The sequence below is a fragment of the Tupaia chinensis genome, unplaced genomic scaffold, assembly GCF_000334495.1.
Source record: "Tupaia chinensis unplaced genomic scaffold, TupChi_1.0 Scaffold000237_1, whole genome shotgun sequence".
In the NCBI taxonomy this organism is placed as follows: Eukaryota; Metazoa; Chordata; class Mammalia; order Scandentia; family Tupaiidae; genus Tupaia; species Tupaia belangeri.
This window is the reverse complement of record NW_006159715.1, coordinates 2,051,557-2,072,019: the sequence shown is the minus strand read 5'-3', so window position 1 is coordinate 2,072,019 and position 20,463 is coordinate 2,051,557. Positions and strand designations below refer to the sequence as shown.

Genomic DNA, 20,463 nt, shown 5'->3' with positions numbered 1-20,463 from the left:
AAAAAAAAAAAAAAAAAAAAAGCATTCCCCAAATTCGTAGCTAGGAGCACAAACACACGAAGTAAAGACATTTCATAGTCTACCTTACGGCCAGATGCAGTCAAAGGTTGTGAACACATGACAAGTGTACAGAGCCCTCCCCTTTTCTGCTGAGTGGCAGATAAACATGGAAATGGCAAGACTTTACATATGATGGAACAAGATGACAGAAGGAACTAAGTAAGGTTCCCCAGACTGTTGAGCTGCCACATAGGCTTGCGCTATGTGAACCCTCACATCAGAAAGGAAGAACCTCCTGTTTATGCCAATGTTATGATCTCTCTCACACTACCTGAATCTTCACCGAAAAAAACCACTTAAGAGAAAAACTACACCTGGAAATGGTTTGTTTTCTTTTCTTTTTTAAAAAAGAATTATTTATTTAATTCCATTTGTTGTTATTACTCTTTAATTTGACCAGAGAGAGAGAGAGAGAGAGAGAAAGGGAATGTGAGAAAGCAAGCTGCCAGGTCCGGGACTCAAACCATGGTTGGTCATGTGGGAATTCAACGCCTTTAACCACCATGCCACCTGCTAGCTCCTAGAAATAGCTTAACAGGTGTTTCCTCTGACATATTATGGTATATCAAACAGTTTGTGGAAAAATTAAAATTAAAGTACAAATTTATTTTGGTGCAAAAAAATTGAAATCCATGCAGTTTTTTCATAATGCACATTTTTCATGAATTTCTGAAGACCCCTGTATTTTGAAGTTTCATTAAATTCTATGTAACTATGGTGTTTCTAACACAAAAAATGACTTATATTTTGTAGAATTACTTCGCAAGTTGTGGATATCTGATTTTTGACATATCAGCATATTCTCAGCTTTTACACTACATTATGCGTTGGGTAAGTACTTTGAACAGCAAAGACAAATAGTTTTCCTACATGCATACCCTATCTAACTAAAATAATGGTTAATATGTATTTACTACATATTCCTAGCATACATATTATAAATCTGAAGAAGATTAATGACATAAAACAAACATGCTAGCTTATCGAATAAGATCATCCTGGAGCTGTCATGGGGTGTGGTGGTGAAGGTGCTGGACTCCCTCCCACAGGGCTGTCTGTAACGCCAGACCTGGACCTGGAGGTTTGCTTTCGCATTTTCCCTTTCTCTCTCTCTGTGGCCAAATAAAATAATAACAATAATACATAAAATAAATCATTCTTTTTTAAAAAAAATGACCACTTAAAGAAAAAGTGTTTATTCCCTCAACCTGAATTTATTTATTTAATAATAAAAGCTTTACTTTGTTTCTATGTACACAGACACTGTGCATTGCAGGCTGGGACCACATAGAGGCCTAGATTTCATTATAAATCCAACCTACAGCCTGGCGCTGTTCTGTGCATCTCTAATCCCAGTGACTTGGGAGGCTGAAGCAGGAGGACCACTAGCTTGAGGCTGGCCTACGCCATGTAAATAACAAGACTTTGTCTTAAGGAATAAAGAGACAGGATACAGAAGTGTGTTTTTCTAGTCTCGGCTGGGAGACCAGAGGTAGGAAGATCTTGACAATAAGACCCTGTCTAAAAAAAAAAAGTCAGTGTTAGATGGCTTAAAATTATTTAACTTAGAGAGTTAAATTAAGTCTACCCACTGAAGTATTTATAAAAATCCTATACTCTTTCACATAAACTAGTGTTATGTACAATATGTATTATATGTGGAGTCTTGATTATTTCTTTTGAATTATATCCTAAACAAAGACAATTTTCATATGTCACAACAAATTTATTGTGCAAATGGTAAGAACACATACAAAAAAAGTTAACCATATCAGTAAGGATAAGTTAGAAATAGAAAGTACCATTTTCAGAGAGAAAGACTACATTTCATTTTTAATATATTACCATTTCATCCACTATCTATCACACCTTAGAAAGTTCTGGCTACACCTTCTTAAAACATTCATCCCATCACAAGAGAATTTAGAACATCAAGAACATTCTGATATAGCTAAATGTGTTATAGTACCACAGGATAAACAAAATACTGGTTAAGTAGCTTATATAACAAAAAAAGTTGCACATGTATATCAAATTAGAGGGTGCTATACGTTAGACTAAATAATTACCTAAAACTTATCATAATAAACAGCAAATTTTATTTGACTACTGAATATTTTTTAAATTTTAATTTATTTTAAAAATCTTGCTAGAGGGTGTATGTACTCTCCAGAGTGAGGGAGAAAAGAAAACTGAGAGAGCACTCTCCATGAAGAGATAAATGTGGTGCAATTCCTTCTCCTTTCGGGATTTTGGCCATGCATGCATGCACACACATGTGCCTGGCATGTTTCTCAAGCTGCTGGATCCAAGACTCGAACTGTGCAGTTGGTCATGTGGGATCCAGCCATTTTAACCACCAAGCCACTGGCTGACTCATCACTGAATTTTTTTTTTTAGAGGTTTTTGACTTACGATGTGTGTGCTTGCTGGAAAGAGACAAAGACAGAGGGAAAGTGAGAAATCAACCCCCAAGGGGGGATGACCATGCTGCAATCCCTTCTCCATCCTCTTCTTGGGATCTCGGCCATGCACACACAGGCGCCTGGTGTGACTTTCAAGTCACTGGGTCTGGGATTCAAATCATGGTTGGCTATGTGGGAGTTCAGTGACATAACCACTATGCCATCTGCTAGCTCCTTGCCACTCAATTTTATCAAACAAACCAATGAAACAACCCTGAAGTGAGATAATTTTGCTCTACACCAATCTAAAGTACCTCAACGATTTAATGGAGTTTGTCATCCATGGAGCCTGAATTCAGGAAGATAAAAATCACATTAGTCAGAAACAAATTTGGGCAGCAAGAAAATAAACAGATATGAGGTCAATAGACTAGAAAATCTGTTCCTACTGTTTGGAGAACTCTTTGGAGGTACTGAGGCTTAATTTGACCAATCTGTGTACAGACACTTATGAACTCATTATAGGATCTAAAATAAGACAGAAACACTCAAACCCTTTCATACTCATAAATGTGAGCAAATTACCTGATTGTTGTGGTAGACGTGTCTTTGCCTACTAAAAAGTGGTGTTTGCCCTCTCTGATTTGCTGAGCCCATGTAGGATGAAACCACACTACATGAGAAAAATGGCCAGCATACACTGCAGGCATAATCCAATTTTCAATACTTAATTCTCTGGAAAAGAAACAAAGATACATTAAAATTGTCTTTTTTTCGAACAAAATTTCATCCAAAACAGTATATTAAGATAGCCTGTTTTGGGGCCAGCAGGTGGCATGGTGCTTGGGGCACTGAACTCCTAAATGGCCAATCCTGGTTCAAGTCCTGGACCTGACAGCTTGCTTTCTCATTGTCCCTTTCTCTGTTGTCTCTCTCTGATCAAATTGAAGAATAACAATAAATAAATTAAATTAAAAAATCTTAAAAAAAAAAGGTAGTCTGTTTTAAAATGATCTGTTGAGAGTCTCCCAAGATCTTTTTAGGGTGGCTGCTAGGTGGGGACTATTTTCATAAAAACACTAGCATATTTCTTTTTCCCACTGTAATAACATTCTCTCACTGATGGTGAGAGTTGGTTAAAAGCAACAGTGGGTTAATGTCTGAAATTAATCAAGGCAGTGCTTCTAAACTCTGACATTATATTCTTGACTATTAAGCAAAAAAAAAAAAAAGCCAGTTTCATTTAGGAAACCTTGATTTTATATATGTTGTGTGGCAAAATGAGAAGTACACAGGAAGTACTTCTGAGACACAATAGCTGTCTCAAGGAACAGCTCTTGTGACCGAATTGTGAACTTTTTTTTTTTTTGCCTTTTTTTTCCTTTAAAAAATTAAAAAAAAAAAAAAAACATGCCACATGGCATATAAATTCTCTGGAGGGACTGGCTACAGGGGGAGAGAGAAACCAACTCCCATGGGGATGGTCACACTACAGTCCCTTCTCCATTTCTCCCTCCTTTCAGGATTTTGGGCATGGATGCACATACATCTGCCATGTTTTTCGAGTTGCTGGGTTCAGGTCTTGAACTATGAAGCTAGTCATGTGAGACCCAGTCACCTTAACTACCATGCCACTGGCTGGCCCTGAGCACTTTTTTCTTTTCTTTTTTTTTTTTTTTTAAAAAAAAACTATCATTAATAACTATCAGCATTAAGACTTAAAAGTGAATTGTTAGAGTCCACATTTCAACTAAGCTTTAAGAATCTACCACTTGTAGGGAACCAGCAGTTAGCGTAATGGCTATGTCACTGGACTCCCACATAGTCGACCGCGGTTCGCGTCCTGGACCCGGTGGCTTAAAACTCACGCCAGGCGCGTGTGCGTGTGTGCCCAAGATCCCAAGAGGAGAATGGAGGAGAAGGGATTGTGGTGATCCTCCCCCCTGGGGGGTGATTTCTCGCTTTCTGTCTCTATGTCTCTCTCTGTCTGTCTGGCGAGCGCACGTGCCCTATAGCGAAAACCTCTCCAAAAAAAAAGAATCTACCACTTGTCAAGTTTTAATGTACTATCAAAGAATATTCACAGTTATCAGAAAAGGTTATGAAAATGCTCTTTTCCTTTTTCAATTACATGTCTGTGAGAATCTGAATTTTTATTCAAATACTTCAACCAAAACATAATATAGAAACATACTAAATATAGAAGCAGATTTATGAGAATTCAACTGTCTTCGATATATAAAGGCAACTAAAAAATTCTTATTCTTTAACAATGTAGTAATTGTACATTATTGTGGGGGTACAAGATGACTTTGCAGTCCACATAAACACAATGTGTAATTAATTCATTCAGGATAATTAGCATACCCATCATTTCAACCATTTTTCATGGCTTGTATTGAGAACATTCAAAATTTCCCCTTTTAGTTACACTGAAATATGTAGCAAATTATTGTCATCTATATTTTCCCCACTGTACCTGTTAACACTCGACATTAGCATCCTTGTATTCCCACCTTTACCCCCATCCTTCCCAGCCTCTAGCAGACATTTTTGATCCCTCTATCTCAATGAGCCTTTCTTTTTAATTTCCACATATGAGAGAGAACAACTGGTATTTTTTCTTTTTAACCTTTCTGTGTTTGGCTTAAAAAGGGAAATATTAAACAAACTTGCAAAAATTTACACAAAGCTACTCTCACTAATTTGTTTCTTTTGGTAAATATACATACTGGATCATTGGTAAAGTCATGATGCATTTTTGCATAGGAAAACATAGAAAAATACCTCATAACTTTACTGACGCCCTATATATACATGCATTTTATGTATGTGTATGTGTGTGTGTTTGTGTGTGTGTGTGTATATATATGTGTGTGTATATATATATATATATTTTTTTTTTTTTTTTTTTTTTTTTTTTTTTTAGGGGGGGTGTGTCTGTTTTTTTTTTGCTATAGGGTGTGTGCACTTGCCAAAGAAAGATGAGGAGAGAGGGAGGGAGAGAGAGAGAGAGAGAGAGAGAAAGTTTGAAATCATCCTCCTTCACGGTGGATAGCCATGCCACAAACCCTTTTCCTCCATTCTCTTCTTGGGATTTTAGGCATGCACACATGCCTGGCATGGCTTTCAAGCTTCCGGGTCCAGAACTGAAACACAGAGTCAGCCAAGTGGGATCTAGCACCTGAACCTCCATGCCATTTGCTGGCCTGGGAAATATACTTACAAAAATAATGAAGTAATAAAATATTGTTCTGTCATTTGTTTACAATGTCTGTGATCATTCTCACATTACAAGGGCAGAGATTAATAGTTGTACCATGCACTATAAAACCTAAATCTAAAATTTTACCATCTGGCTCTTTAAGAAAATATTTGACAATACTTGTTCTAAATGAAATAAAAAAGACAACCAAAACCCAAACAAAACCCTCATGCTTAGCCAAGTCTGTATCCCCCAATTAACTATTACCTACTGCCAACTGTATTTCAAACGCATAAAAGATCATTAACAAAAATCACACGTTACCCAAAGAGTGTTTCCTTTTCAAACACGGTGTCTGCTGGCATATTCACAGGAATGAGGAGGTCTGGATGTGAATCGAAATGTAAAAAATGTATGTTACTGGCAGGAAGATGCTTGGAGCCTATGGCCCGGTATATAAAAGGAAGAACCTGCAAAAGGCAAATGTACACTTTCAGAATTGGCACTGAAATTAGGAGCACACAATCAACTGCACATTTGAAGTACACCAAATTGTTAAAAAGTGGGATAACATAACATTTATTTATTATAGACGGTGCAGATAAAGATCTCAAGTTTTATTTTCTTCTTTAGAGCTTCCACCTTGCACTTCTGGCTGCCCTTCTGCCTCCTTGTCAAATTCCATAGGCAATATGGGGAAACAAACCAGGACTTGCTCAGGAACAATCTGCTAACATTAGTTATCAGCAGGGTCTTTTGGCCCCTTTAGCTTGGTGGCACTGGGCTAGGTGATTTGAAAGGTTCTTTCTTCTCTTATCTCCTCTGTACTCTAGCTTTAATACTACATTTGAAAGTACGTGTAACCCAGTCTCTCTCTCTCTCTCAGGTTTAACACTGAGTTTGAAAGTATGCCTAACCCTTTCTCTCTCTCTCTCTCTCTGACAATATGTCTAAGTCTTGAGAAAACCAACTTTCTTCTGAACTTTCTTCATCAGTAAAAGTCTCTTCTCTTACACTCAGGAAACCCCAAGGCCTATTAATGCTATATATCTTTTATTTTTTTCTTTTTCCAATTTTATATCCATGGGATCCCTTTACTGGCTTACCAGAAATCTAAGTTAAGGCACTAACTTAAATACTGTTAAGTAGCACAGCCTTAAAACGGAAACATCTTTCCATCTTAGCAATGTTTATAAATGCAAGGCACTGTATTAAAAGATTCGTGTGCACAAGTACACAATACTCCTGATGGGCCTGAACACTACGATTTCTTCTCCACTTCCCAGAAGAAAGCCCACGTTCTTGGCATAGTCTCCCGCCTAAACAGCAGGGCTGTGATGAGATGCCAGGAGACATGTGGAAACCAGCGTTAATTAATTCGCGTAGTTTTGTTTAAATTGCCTGGTTCGAATTCAGACTCCAGCAGTTGTCGGCTTTGGGATACGGGGCTAACGAGTTAATCAGGTGCTCGATGGAAAGTAAGGCCCCATAAAAGTCAGCTCTTGTTTGGCGTTTTGATATTCTGCCTCACGGCAACGCAACTCGGGCGGGTACTTTCTGGTTATCGCTCTGTCCTCGGATGGATGCTAAGAGTTCGCCGTCTCCTCGGCCCACGAGCGCCAGAGCTCCCGCCACTCGGCCCCAGCGCCCTACTGTCGCCAGCTCACCTCCTGGTGATCCTCCACCACCCACACCGGGAGCTCCGGGTAGCGACGGAGGCGAGCGCTCTCTCCCGCGGAGTCACTCATGTTTCGCGCCTGTCAGCGTCCCAGAGAGTCGAGGCAGCGAGATGGTACCCGGGACTTGGTCCACTACCCCGCCGCCCTCTCCGGGCGGAAACGCGCGCTCACCCGGTTGCGCTTCCGGATTGGAGGACGTGGAGGGCGGAGGGCGGGCGCCGAGGGCCCCACACCAACGATTGGCCTAGACGGCCCTCGCTCTCGTTGACGCCCCAATCAGCGCACACGAGGCTCTGCGGCGTTCCGAAGCCTTTTTCCCTCCCTTGGCCCAGCTTTCCAAGGTTTGCTTTTTAATTCCCTCGGTTTCCTGTTCCGGAGGCGCGGGTGGCGCCACGGTCTTGGCGGCTGCGGTCTTAGTCTGCCTTTGCTCTGACGGCGAGCTCGTGGCCGGAGAACCTTTAGTAGGTACTGGGAGGAAGGAGTCTTTCCGAGGGTCCGGGTTGAAATGGGGTCCGCAGCTAGGTTGAAAGGTGCCTGGGAGTTGGGGTCAGGCAGCCCCTCTTCAGTTCTGCGGCTAAGGGCAAGAGGGCGACCCTAGGCCTGGGTTCTGCAAATAAAGAGAAGTGAAAAAGGAAGACCTTTCATTCATTTGTGGGGAGCACAGTGTGATGCAGGCCCGGGGGCTCCCTTGGTCTACGAGAGGAGTGAGCCCAGAGCCGATAGCCCGGCACTTGTCTGGAGGGGCTCACAAGGAAGGCGGGAGATGCAAACAGGCAGACACGCAAGTAAGGCTCCGGATGGAGGTGACCGACATGGGATTCAGCTCAGGAAAGAGGGAATTCTCAGTAAAAATGTGGCCACTCTTTGCAACTCCTTATGCTGACTGATGTTCCTGATGTTAACTACGCAAATCCGCGCCATCAGTTTCCCGTGTCTAAGACACAGCCACCTTAGAGGAGGCAGGTGCAGAAAACAATTATTTTCTAGTCAGAGTGAATTCCTTGACTTTTGAATTAAAATTTGCATCCAAAACGCAGCCTGACAATTCCTTTAATGCCAGCTTCGCACTCAGTATTTCTAGGTTTCTATAGAAACATGTATGAATGTCGAGTAGTGTACTGTTAGAACAGTACAACACTGTAGAATAATGTTTGTAACCGGGACTGGTTCAGCACATTCTTTTATGTTCTTCTAGAGGTCACATACTTCTTTTCTTGTGTTTATAGGTTATATTGTGTCTTTAAAAAACTCATTTGTGTGTGAATTCTGAGTTCCTTAAGTCCTGCATGGTATGTGTGTTATTCATCTTTGTGTCTGCAGGGCCTAGGACACCGCTTCACAGGTACAGGCTTATTGAATATTGCATGACTCGGTGACAAGGTCTGTTTTCCATGGGGTTTGATCATGCAAATCTGTCCTGAGTATTCTTGAAAGGGAACTGTGCAGTAGCAACATAGGAACATATACCATTGGTGGAACAGTAAACATTTACGGACTATTACTGTGTGCAGGATACTCTGCCAGGGGCTGTGCTGGAAACAGACATGACTGAATCAACCCATGTAGCCGAGGAGCTAATCTGGTGGAGGAGTTAGACATGGGCACACCTGACTGCAATTTGAGGCAATCTCTGGTAAGTACAGACTAAGAGTAGTGGAGTGGACGTCTAGAGGGATTGAGATGCGTTTTTTTTGTTTTTTTGTTTTTTTTGGAGAGGTTACAGGGCGCATGTTATAGGGTGCGTGCGCTCGCCAGAGAGACAGAGAGATAGAAAGTGAGAAATCACCCCCCCAGGGGAGATGGCCACACCACAATCCCTTCTCCATTCTCCTCTCGGGATCTTGGGCACACACGCACACATGCCTGGCGTGAGTTTAAGCCACCAGGTCTGGGACTCAAACTGTGGTCAGCTACATGGGAGTTCAGCGACATAGCCATTACGCCAACTGCTGGTCCCTGAGATTACTTTCTAAAGGGAATTAGGAATGGCTTCATAGAGGTAATGGCATTTGAGTTTGGTAGACGGATTGAAATTCAAGCAAATTTATAGAGTGGACGATTTTAGAGCGAATAGGAATAAAGAACAAGCCAAGAGATTGTACTTGGTAATCAGCTGGGAGAATCTGGGGTTATAGGGCTTTTGTGGGAAAGTTAATGGGGGATGAGCCTAAAAGGAGATGTTCAATCCAGATGTTGCAGGGTTTTAAATGCCAGGTATGGAGTTTGAACTTGATTCTGTTGGCAGAAGTAGCCTGGTGATTGGTACAGCTAAATAATCAAATTATTTTTATGAACTACTTGAAAGTCTATCTTAAGTCTACTGGTGAATTTTTTTTCTTAGTATTTTTGTATTTTAAAAATTGTTTTGCTATAGGGTGTGTGTGCTTGCCAGAGAGACAGTGAAAGAGGCAGAAAGAGTGAGAGAGAGAGAGAGGGGGACGAATCAAACCCCCAGGGGGCGGCCATACCGTATTTTCTTCTCCATTCTCCACTCAGGATTTTGGGCACACATGTCCATACACCTAGTGTGTTCTCAAGCCACAGGGTCTGGGTCTCATACTGTTTAGTCAGCCATGTGGGATCCAGCTGCCTCAACCACCATGCTACTGGCTGGCCTCTATTGGTGAACTTTTAGTTAGACTTTAGGAAGATGTTTCTATATTGAAGCTTTCTGCGTTTAATATTTACTTGAGTATTTTTTTTTTTTAACATCTTGAGAAATTTAAGTGTTTAGGAAGTCATTCATGCTCATCCTTTTTCTGTGGAAAGAACTGAGAATAAAAATTAAGAATGATAACTATTGTGTAATATTATAGCTATATTTGAATTCTTTTTTAAAAATTATTTTATTTAACTTTATTTATTCATTTGTTTATTTCAATTTGACCCAAGAGAGACAGAGAAAGAGAAAGTGAGAAAGCAAGCCTCCAGGTCCGGGACTCGAACTATGGTCGGCCTTGTGGGAATCCCGCAGCTTTAACCACCACGCCACCTGCTGGCCTGCTATATTTGAATTCTAATGCTGGTGTTGCTGTGATTTTTTTGGTGTTTGATCTATGCCTAGACAATTTATGATGAAAGAAACTAGAGTATCAAGAGAGGAAATGACCATTTTCTCCCATTCTTTCAGCAAATTAGAGATGAGCTGTACCTACATTTTCAGTCTTTTTCACTGCTGATAGTTTTGAGTTAGCATGACAAGTGGTAAGGATATCTTAATGCAGTTCACTGTGCTCCAGATTTTGTTAGTACGCTAAGTACATTGGAGAGTGCAAAATCATTGTATTGAAGAAATACTTCAGGGACTAGTAGTTAGCGTAACGGTTATGTCGCTGAATTCCCATGTAGTCGACCATAGTTCGCGTCCCGGACCCAGTGGCTTAAAACTCACGTGAGGCGCGTGTGCATGTGTGGCCAACATCTCGAGAGGAGAATGGAGGAGAAGGGATTGTGGTGTGGCCATCCTCCCTGGGAAGTGATTTCTCTCTTTCTGTCTCTCTGTTTCTCTCTGTCTGTCTGGCAAGTGCACATGCCCTATAGCAAAAAAAAAATAAAAAACTTCACAGTATTAGCACTTTATAAAACATGTTTATTTCCTTCTCTCCTTTAGAGCTCATGTTCTCTGTGGAAGATGTGACATATCCAGGCAGTACATCATGATGCAGGGCAGTACCTGGTGAGTGGAGTGGTGAGAACGGCTGTGGTTTGGGAAGACAGAGAGAGGAGCAGATGCTGATGCTGGGCCATGAGGAGCAAAGGGTTTATATATGTGGGGAGAAGGGGAGATGTGCTCAGTTGTGGGCACAGCACATCACAGCAGAGGGCCACGTGCAGGCCCCGGGACCCAGAGCAGAACAGTTAAGGAAACATCAGGACCCTGCTGTGATTAAGCTGGAAGTTCCAAGGTGCAGGTAGACACGAAAGGTGGAATTATGTAATTTGGTGGGAGACTGTAATTATTGCAGGACCTGCTAAGAAGCAGCACGGGGTATTGGGAGAGCAGGGAATCTTGGGTGTTAGTAGTGGTTTTGGAAAGGCCATAAGGATATTATTGTAGTAGCCAGGCAAGAGACGATAATGTGAAATGGATAAATTCAGGAAGTATTTATGAAGCAGAAATGACAGGAAGTTTTGTTTGTTTTTTAAAAATTTTCGATTAAGGTATAGAATTTTTTTAAAAAAGTTTATTTATTTCTTCCATAAGTGAAGAAGGCAGAGAGAGAGAGAAAGCATCCCTGACAGGGTATTGATATTGCCATCCATCCCCAGCCATAGCCAGTCCTGCTTCATGAGCTCATGCCTGATGTGTTCAGGGAGGTCTCCAGACGTGAACCTGGATCCTTCCCATGTGGGTTACAGAGCTTTGTATCTACTGCTGTGCCACTATCCAGCCCTGATGGGAATTTTAAAATAAATTTTTAGTGAAGAGAATAAGGGAGGAAAAGCTGTTAGATGATTCTATGGTGTATGTCTTGAGGACCAATAAATAGTATCATTTATAGATTGAGAAAGGAGCAAATGCTAAAAGGAGATCATGCCTTTTAGGATATATTTTGTTCAATTTGCAGAGTCAAAGAGACATTCAAGGAGAGAGGTCAGGTTGGCAGTTGGTAATATGGGTGTGGAGCTCAGAAGTTGGAGGCTAGAGGTGTAGCTGGGTGTTACCAACAGATGGGTAGGAACTGAAGCGATGCAAGTAAAGAGGGTCACCTTGGAAGAGAGCAGAGTGCTCAGACTGGTCTCGTAAGTGCTCCTTGGGACCCATAAGGAGTAGCAAATCATCAAAGGGCCCACAGAGGAGGACCTGGCACAGGAGCCTGCCAGGAGGAAAGCCATCAGGGGGAGGATACTGTGAGTGTGTTGGGTCAGGAAGCTAAGGAAGGAACCCATGAGGAAAGCAGTTGGATTGAAGGCTGCACAGAGATGTCAGGTTTTCCAAACAAGCTGAGCACTGGTCATTTCGCTCATTGGAGTGATTGCAGAAGCGAAAGTCAGATTCGCGCTGCTATAGCAAGTACTATAGGCTAGGTGGCTTAATCAAGAAAAATGTATTGGTGGGGCCAAATGTTCTTGGTGGGGCCTCTGGAAATTATTGTATGTTGCAATAGACCTGGGCACTTTCAAATGCCGATGTGATAAGTCTGTGGCGGGGACAGGTGGAGGCTCACAGAGGGAGGGTAATAATCCCAAATAAATGTTGGGTGATGGGACACAGAGCCCGTGAGGCAGGATAGGCTTCGTTAGGAGGAAGGAATTGTGAGGATGTAGTTGGACACAGATAGGTGTATTGAATTGGTAGAACAAGTTGATGGGATGGTTTTTCGTTTGTTGCTGTTTAGTAGGAGAGAAGGTTATCCACTGACCTTGACGAGGGAATGGACTATTGAGAAGGATGTTGAAGTTTGTGATAGTTATGGTGGATAGTTAGGAGAGTAATGTGGCTGTGGAAGCACGTCGGGATGGCTTGGCAGCGACCAGTGACCACGAATTTACATGGGCACCAGCTTGCCTAGTTAGGTGTTTTTCTCAGAGGCTTCTGGTTGGCCTAAAGAAAATGAATTGTTGGGTTCTTCTACAGTTGGCATGTTATGATGTTCCTGTGACTGGCGGAGAGTGGGCTAGAGGAGTTTAGGGTTTTAAAAAGGAGTCACTGAGATGGTGGGTCATGAGGAAAGTGGAGGGAGGTGAAGGTAGGAAGATGTTGGTGCCAGTGTTGAAAACATGGGGGAACCAGCAGTTAGCGTAATGGCTATGTTGCTGGACTCCCACGTAGTTGACCGTGGTTCGCGTCCCAGACCCGGTGGCTTAAAACTCATGCCAGGTGCATGTGTGTGCGTGCCCAAGATCCCGAGAGGAGAATGGAGGAGAAGGGATTGTGGTGTGACCATCCCCCCTGGGGGGTGATTTCTCGCTTTCTGTCTCTATGTCTCTCTCTGTCTGTCTAGGGAGCGCACGCACCCTATAGCGAAAACCTCTCCAAAAAAAAAAAAAAAAAAAAAAAAAAAAAAGGGGAGGGGGGGGGGGGGGGGGGGGGGGGCCCGCGACCCTCTGAGAAAACCCCCCCAAAAAAAAAAAAAAAAAAAAGAAAGAAAACATGGGAAGAGTGGATGGGGTGGCATGGTGGGGCCAAGGTCATAGGTGGCATGGTGAGGCCAAGGTCACAGGTGAACTTGAGCAATGACATGACAGCAACTGGTTGGATGGTGGGATCTTAAATTTGTCATTCTGGAGGTGGAGCAGCTTTACGGAGTGATGAGGTCTAGGGACTGACCATGGTAGTGAGTGGGTGACCAGATAGGAAGAGAAGTTTATTGGCCTGAAGAGTTTCAGATATCGGAATCCAGTATTAGAGGGGCAGGATATTTCACTGACCTAAGGGATCAGTCATCACTCATCGAGATGGTCAGGCACATATGAAACCCTGTTTACATAGTGAGGTTATTTTCTTTTTTTAACTTTTTCTTTTTCCAACAAAGCCATAGAATGTCGTTCCACCCAGGACGAGGCTGTCCCCGAGGACGAGGAGGACATGGAGCCAGACCCTCAGCCCCAGCCTTCAGGCCCCAAAATCTGAGACTTCTTCATCCTCAGCAGCCTCCTGTGCAATATCAATACGAGCCTCCAAGTGCCCCTTCCACCACGTTCTCGAACTCTCCAGCCCCCAATTTTCTGCCTCCACGACCAGACTTTGTCCCTTTCCCTCCACCCATGCCTCCATCAGCACAAGGCCCTCTTCCCCCCTGCCCAATCCGGCCCCCTTTCCCCAACCACCAGATGAGGCACCCCTTTCCGGTGCCTCCCTGTTTTCCTCCCATGCCACCTCCAATGCCCTGTCCCAACAACCCCCCAGTCCCTGGAACGCCTCCTGGACAAGGCAGTTTCCCCTTCATGATGCCCCCTCCCTCTGTGCCCCATCCTCCACCCCCTCCAGTCATGCCACAGCAGGTTAATTATCAGTACCCTCCGGGATACTCACACCACAATTTCCCACCTCCCAGTTTTAATAGTTTCCAGAACAGCCCCAGTTCTTTCCCACCCAGTGCTAGTAACAGCAGTAGCCCTCACTTTAGGCACCTTGCTCCTTACCCGCTCCCAAAGGCTACCAGTGAGAGAAGGTCTCCAGAAAGGCTCAAACATTATGACGATCACAGGCACCGAGATCACAGTCATGGGCGAGGCGAGAAGCGCCGGTCCTTGGATCGGCGGGAGCGAGGTCGCAGTCCCAACAGGAGAAGGCAAGACAGTCGCTACAGATCCGATTACGAACGTGGGAGAACGCCCTCTCGCCACCGCAGCTATGAGCGGAGCAGGTAACCAGGGGCGTGAGGTGTGTTGTGCTCTCTAATGAACTGTGGAGGCCCAGATGTTCAATTTCCATGTATTAGCAAACTGAAAGGGATGAACAGTGCATTTTGATTTAGGAAAGTAAATGGACTTTTGTGTTGGACTCTACTTTCAAGAGGAGGAGACAAGTGATAAGTTGAAAGCTGCTTTTGAAAACTATTCTAAATTATCAATGTAGTCTTCATAATGAATATAAGCTTTTTAGTCTGCTTAATACAGTTGAAATAATGATGATCCCATCATCAAATAAAAGACATGAAAGTCTGTTTTTTGTGTTAAGAGAGATTTAATTATGTTCATGTGATCATTTTACCAGGTTATATACCGTGTGAGTGCTTTTGGAATTGGTAATCTGCATATATTATCAAACAAGAATCAGTTAACTAGTTCACACACAGAGATTGGATTCTGATTTTTAAGCTAAGTGGACATTTATTATACATTTTTGCTCTCTTGTTTCTTTGTAAAATGAAACATGTTATCTTTTTTTACACATTATATTTTTTTGTTCAAAGTTAATAGTTTCCAAATAGCTCTTATCCTGATTTTGTTGGGTTGAAATGTGCTCAGACTGAAGAAAGTATATTTGAAAAATACCATTAGATTATTTTTCAAAAGACCAAGTGTCTGGAAGTACAAGAGAAACACGGTTTAGAGCAGATGTTCTTCAGAGTAGCATTCTACATTGGCTTTTAGAAGTGCTCTGAAGGTATAAGAAAGCTTGTGGCAGATTTGCAAAGAGGTGGGTGTGTCTGTTACTCTAAAAGGCTAAGAAACATTGGTCCACATGGAGAAATAAAAGGATACATGAGATTGCACTAACACTTACAATGTGCCTTCCGTGAACTCGTGAACTCGATGAAGATTTGAGGGTTTGCAGTTGGCAAGTTGCAATTGGCAAGTTGTGTTTATCTTCATTATCTTTTGTAACCTTTGTGCCAACAGTGTTTGAATCCTCAAACCAGGTCACTTCATCCCATGGCTTTGTAAAAAGCTGGTCTGAGCTCCTATTGTTTCTCCACAGCTGCTTATAGGAATCAGTTCACATCTTTGCTTCCACGTTTTTTGTCATGGCTCTTTTGATTTAATTCTGAATGAGCATTTTTTTGAGTAAATGATAGTGGTCATTCTCTGCCCTGAAGTGAGCGAGTGGTGCTTGGAATGCTCAGAAGGTAAATGTGTCATTGTCTCCCTGTAAGCCCAGCAGAAGACAGGGGACCATGTTTCTTTGTAGAGATGGCTGATTCTGGTGGGCCAAAGCCTAATGAGTCAGTAGACTCTTTAAGATCTTTTTCAGCATGAACTACAGTTTCTGGTCAATATTGTTCTTAGTTTTTCTGTGTTGGACTAGTTGGCAGAGACCTATGATAGATTTTTTTTTTTGTAATTGTATAGTAAAAATCTAAACTGGAAAGAGTTTATAAATAGTTCTGTTCAGACTTCAAAGAGATTGTTAATTTTATCTCTGGGAAAACATTTTGCTGCAAATGTGCATTGCTAGTTGTATATTTCCTCCCCTCCATTCGAGGATGTTGTAACTGGAGAAGTTGTCAGGGCTCTGCTATGAATCCTAAAGCATTCCATGGAGGCTTACTGCATTTGTTTGAAGAACTCAGATGTCTTATAAACTGAAGCTCTCTCAATAAGTGAAATCAGGTGCAGAAGGAATTACCTTTGCTCTCTATTGTCTTAAACCACACTCCCTAAGCCTTTCTAAAATAGTCTTTATTTATATTGGAGTGGTTTTACAATGAGCTTGGGGGCCTTTGTCCTGCAGATGCCATAGTGGCACAGCTACATTATAATTGTCTCCCTTTGTGGAATTAAGTATCAGTCATTTGTCTTGATGTAGAATGCTTCTGTGAAACAAAGACAGGCACCTGAAGTCCTGATACAACTTCTAGAAGTATATTTGTAAGTTAGACTGGGTTTAGTGTACTTGCTGACTACTACTTCTTTGGCTTCTTAGGGTGAGTGAACCTGTCCTTTCACAAATTTCATCTACCTTCTTCTTTCTCCTCTACAGTGTGATTGAATAACAATGAAATGATTGTTTTAGAACAGACTGTTCTAGAAAAGGTTTGTGAAAACGTGTGCATTTGTGTTTGTTATGAGGGAAGATCAAGGTGACTCCAGGGAATGGGAGAAGCAGCAGCCGCAGATGCAGCACCACAGCGCGGTGCCTTGGTGTCTTGCAGCAGTGGTAAGGATGTGGCAGTGGACTTTGCCTCGCGGAGTAGCACGGCCACAGGGTAATGCCTGTGGCTGTCCTTGTGATGGTAGAATAGGTAGTCATCAGCCTAGCTAGCACTCTGTATCTAAGGAATATTTTAGTACTTGCAAAGGGGGAGTAATCTTATGAATAGTAACATACACACACAAAACCATAGTTTTTTTGCTTTAAATGGTTTCATCTTATTTGTTACTAATGTGATTTTATATCCAAATTGGTCTTTTTAATTTCTACCCACATAGTGGTAACAATCATCATCAGAAGTGTTATTTTTTAAAGTTTATTTTTTTATTCTAAAAGAGAGAGAGAGAGAGACTGATCACCCTCCAACAGGGTCTTCATGCCATAAGCCACCCCCAGTGTCAGCCAGCCAGTCAGCACCACGAGGGCATCCAGGAAGACCCTGGAATGTGAACCCTGGACCTTCCCATGTAGGTCTTGCTGCATTACTACTATGCTGGCCCCAGAGTGTTATTCTTAAATGCAAAATTCTCTTGGCTAGATATTAGGAAACAAACAAAAAAAAAAATAGAAAAATCCTCTAATTAGAGTTTTTATTTGGAAATATAGGCAGTTATTTTTTTGAGTGGCTGTGCCATATTACATATTACATATCTTTGACATGTTTCACTATTGAATAATTTCTATAATTGCGAGACCAGCAGATGGCATAATGGCTACATTGCTGGATTCCCATGTAGTCGACCACAGTTCTAGTCCTGGACCCGGTGGCTTAAAGTCAAGACACATGTGTGTGCACACCCAAGATCCTAAGAGGATAATGGAGAAGGGATTGCAGTGTGGCCATTCCCCTGGGGATGATTTCTCACTCTCTGTTTCTCTCTTTCTGGCGAGTGCATGCGCCCTATAGCAAAAACTTCTCCAAAAATTTTTTTCTATAATTAGAATTTACTGCCTAAGTGTAACTTAACGATTTCAGAAATATATCAAATGAAGATTGTAAAATACTGGGAACCAGCAGTTAGCGTAATGGCTATGTCGCTGGACTCCCACGTAGTCGACCGCGGTTCGTGTCCCGGACCCGGTGGCTTAAAACTCACGCCGGGCGCGTGTGCGTGCGTGCCCAAGATCCCGAGAGGAGAATGGAGGAGAAGGGATTGCGGCGTGACCATCCCCCCTGGGGGGTGATTTCTCGCTTTCTGTCTCTATGTCTGTCTGTATGGCGAGCGCACGCGCCCTACAGTGAAAATCTCTCAAAAAAAAAAAAAAAAAGAATGTAAAATACTAAGCTCTGGTTGCTTTATTTTGAACAGCTGGTGTATACCTGAGGCTTGTGTATGTGTCAAAAGCATATCATCCAAAGGAATCTTTCTTGGGAATAGGAGAACTTTTAAGTAAAAAAGAAAAAAAAAAAAGTTTTGTTCTGACCCAGTAGCACAGGGGTTAAGTGCTGTGCATATGGAGCTGGACTCCATATGGCCGACTATAGTTTGAGTCTCATCCCTAATGGCTTGGGGAAACATGCCAGGTATGTGTGCTTGTGTGATTAAAAGCCTGATCGTATGGAGAAATGGAGGAGAGGATTTTTGTGCGACTGTGTCCCATTCGGGGGTGCTTTCTCTTTCTCTTATAAGCACATACATACTCTTGTAATAAAAAAGCATAACACAACTCAAATCTTTTGTCTTAATATTGAAGCAGTGACTAATCTCTCGGTTTTTTAAGTTCTAATTTTTAGCGAATTAACATTTCTTCTAATTGGCTATAGGTTGGGCATATTTTTGAGTTCAGATATCTTTATGTTCTTGCTGGACCTAGCATACTTCCCCACCCCTGCCTTTCTAAGACTAGGTAGTTATTTCCCTTAGATTTGTAGTTTTGACTTAAACATACTAGAGTTCAGATGTTTGTTCCAGATCTTCATTGTATATATTAAATAGAGTCAGCAGTTATTAGTATTTTAATTTTGTTTTTGGAAGATTTTTAAAATCCTTCATTTTATTTTTACATTGGATAAACCCAGTGTCTCCATTTAGAGTATTTTCCACATGAAAATAGCATTAAAGTGACTTAGTCATGGTCTCAGGACAGAGTAGTGATAGCTAAAATGCAACTCAGGCCTACATCCCACCCATAAGCATTCAGAGTCCTTTCATTGTAGAACCTTGTACTAATCTTTACTTATAAAAACTATAATCTACATTTATTTGATGGGTGAAACTGAGAGTTTTTAAGAAGTCGATAGGCAGTAGAATCCTTTAAGGTTTCCCTTTAAGTTAAATAACCAAAGACTGACTGAGTAGAAGGTCTTGAGAGATTATGATAAAATTCCCTTTATTGCTTAGCATCAGGTACAAGTTCTTTCTTTAAAGAAAAGAGCAAGAAAATTGTCCAAGTTTGTTAACTTCTGTAACGTGAAAAGCTCTTTCATCCTCAAAGGAGTGAAGGAGCAATAAAAATATCCCTTAGTGAATAGTGCCTGCAGAAATCTTGGATGTGGTCCGTTTAGGAGAAGATAAAAAGTCAGTGAAAAGAGATGGTGTTTTTGAGTCTTCCTGTTGAAAACAGCTCTGTGTCTTCATTCCTTTAAGAGAGCGGGAACGGGAGAGACACAGGCATCGAGACAACCGAAGATCACCCTCTCTGGAAAGGTCCTACAAAAAAGAGTATAAGAGATCTGGAAGGTAAGCACTGGGTGGATGCTGCAAGAAGTCATAGGATTGTCTCCTTGAATTCAGATTTTTGTGCTTCTGTAGAATGTCAGCAAGTCTTTATGAGAACTTCAGAGTCTACGATTACCTGCGAAAGGGTAAAGTGGCCCATAACCTGAAAGCATTTTACTTTCAAGATTATGCATGAAGAAATTATTGATAAACTTTCCAAAAATCGGAAATGTTATAGGTCAGTTTAACCGCAGCATTATAAATCTATACATTAATAATTCAAGTAATTTTTTAAAGAATGGAAATTTATAATTATGCTCTTAAATTACTGATTTTAGAAAATAAAAGGAAAACTCTAGTTACACTTTCTTCAGAAAAATGATACTGAGATTGTTGTAATCCCAAACTTAGAGGGTATAACTAGTTCTATATGCAGCAGTAAAATTTGTGGTCTTATTTAATGGTAAGCAAGTAATAGTCCGGGATGGTTCCATGGCCTGGTGGTTAAAGCAGCCGGATCCCACATGGCTGACTGCGTGGTTTGAATCTTAGTGCCAGTGGCTTAAAATATATACCAGGTGTGCATGCATGCATGTCCCAGATTCTGACAGAGTGGAGAGATGGAGAAGGGATTTGTCGTGACCATGCCCCATCGGGGCTGCTTTCTTTCTCTGCCTTTCTCTCTCTGGAGAGTCTACATGCCTTCTGAAAAGACTGAAAAAGAGACGAAAGAGACCAGCAGGTGGCATGGTGGCTGAGGCACTGGATTCCCACATGGCTGACCACAGTTTGAGTCCCAGACCTGGCAGCTTGCATTCTCACTTAACCTCTCTCTCTCTCTGGTCAAAATAAAAATAAAATAAAATAAAATAAACAATTTAATAAATATTTCTTAAAAAAAGAATCTTTTTAA

At 41.7% G+C, this 20,463-nt stretch overlaps 2 protein-coding genes across 3 annotated transcripts in view; one reads left to right on the top strand and one right to left on the bottom strand.

The window, feature by feature from the left end:
• The window catches only part of CUNH5orf22 (chromosome unknown C5orf22 homolog), a 21,134-nt gene extending 13,627 nt beyond the window's left edge, over nucleotides 1–7,507 (bottom strand). The window contains exons 1-3 of one of the 2 annotated variants that reach the window (XM_006148498.3): nucleotides 7,338–7,507; nucleotides 5,995–6,140; nucleotides 3,051–3,200 (exon numbers count right to left, since the gene is read on the bottom strand). In XM_006148498.3, the coding sequence (XP_006148560.1) occupies nucleotides 3,051–3,200; nucleotides 5,995–6,140; nucleotides 7,338–7,418 (377 nt within the window). In that variant the 5' untranslated portion in view covers nucleotides 7,419–7,507. The remainder of the gene's footprint in view (nucleotides 1–3,050; nucleotides 3,201–5,994; nucleotides 6,141–7,337) is intronic. The other variant, XM_027771872.1, reaches the window with a different exon arrangement.
• A 171-nt stretch (nucleotides 7,508–7,678) lies between these two features.
• DROSHA (drosha ribonuclease III) overlaps nucleotides 7,679–20,463 on the top strand; it is a 151,023-nt gene continuing 138,238 nt past the window's right edge. Inside the window, exons 1-5 of the mRNA XM_006148497.3 lie at nucleotides 7,679–7,810; nucleotides 8,861–8,982; nucleotides 10,960–11,025; nucleotides 13,826–14,659; nucleotides 19,479–19,571. Of these exons, the coding sequence (XP_006148559.1) occupies nucleotides 11,006–11,025; nucleotides 13,826–14,659; nucleotides 19,479–19,571 (947 nt within the window). The 5' untranslated portion in view covers nucleotides 7,679–7,810; nucleotides 8,861–8,982; nucleotides 10,960–11,005. The remainder of the gene's footprint in view (nucleotides 7,811–8,860; nucleotides 8,983–10,959; nucleotides 11,026–13,825; nucleotides 14,660–19,478; nucleotides 19,572–20,463) is intronic.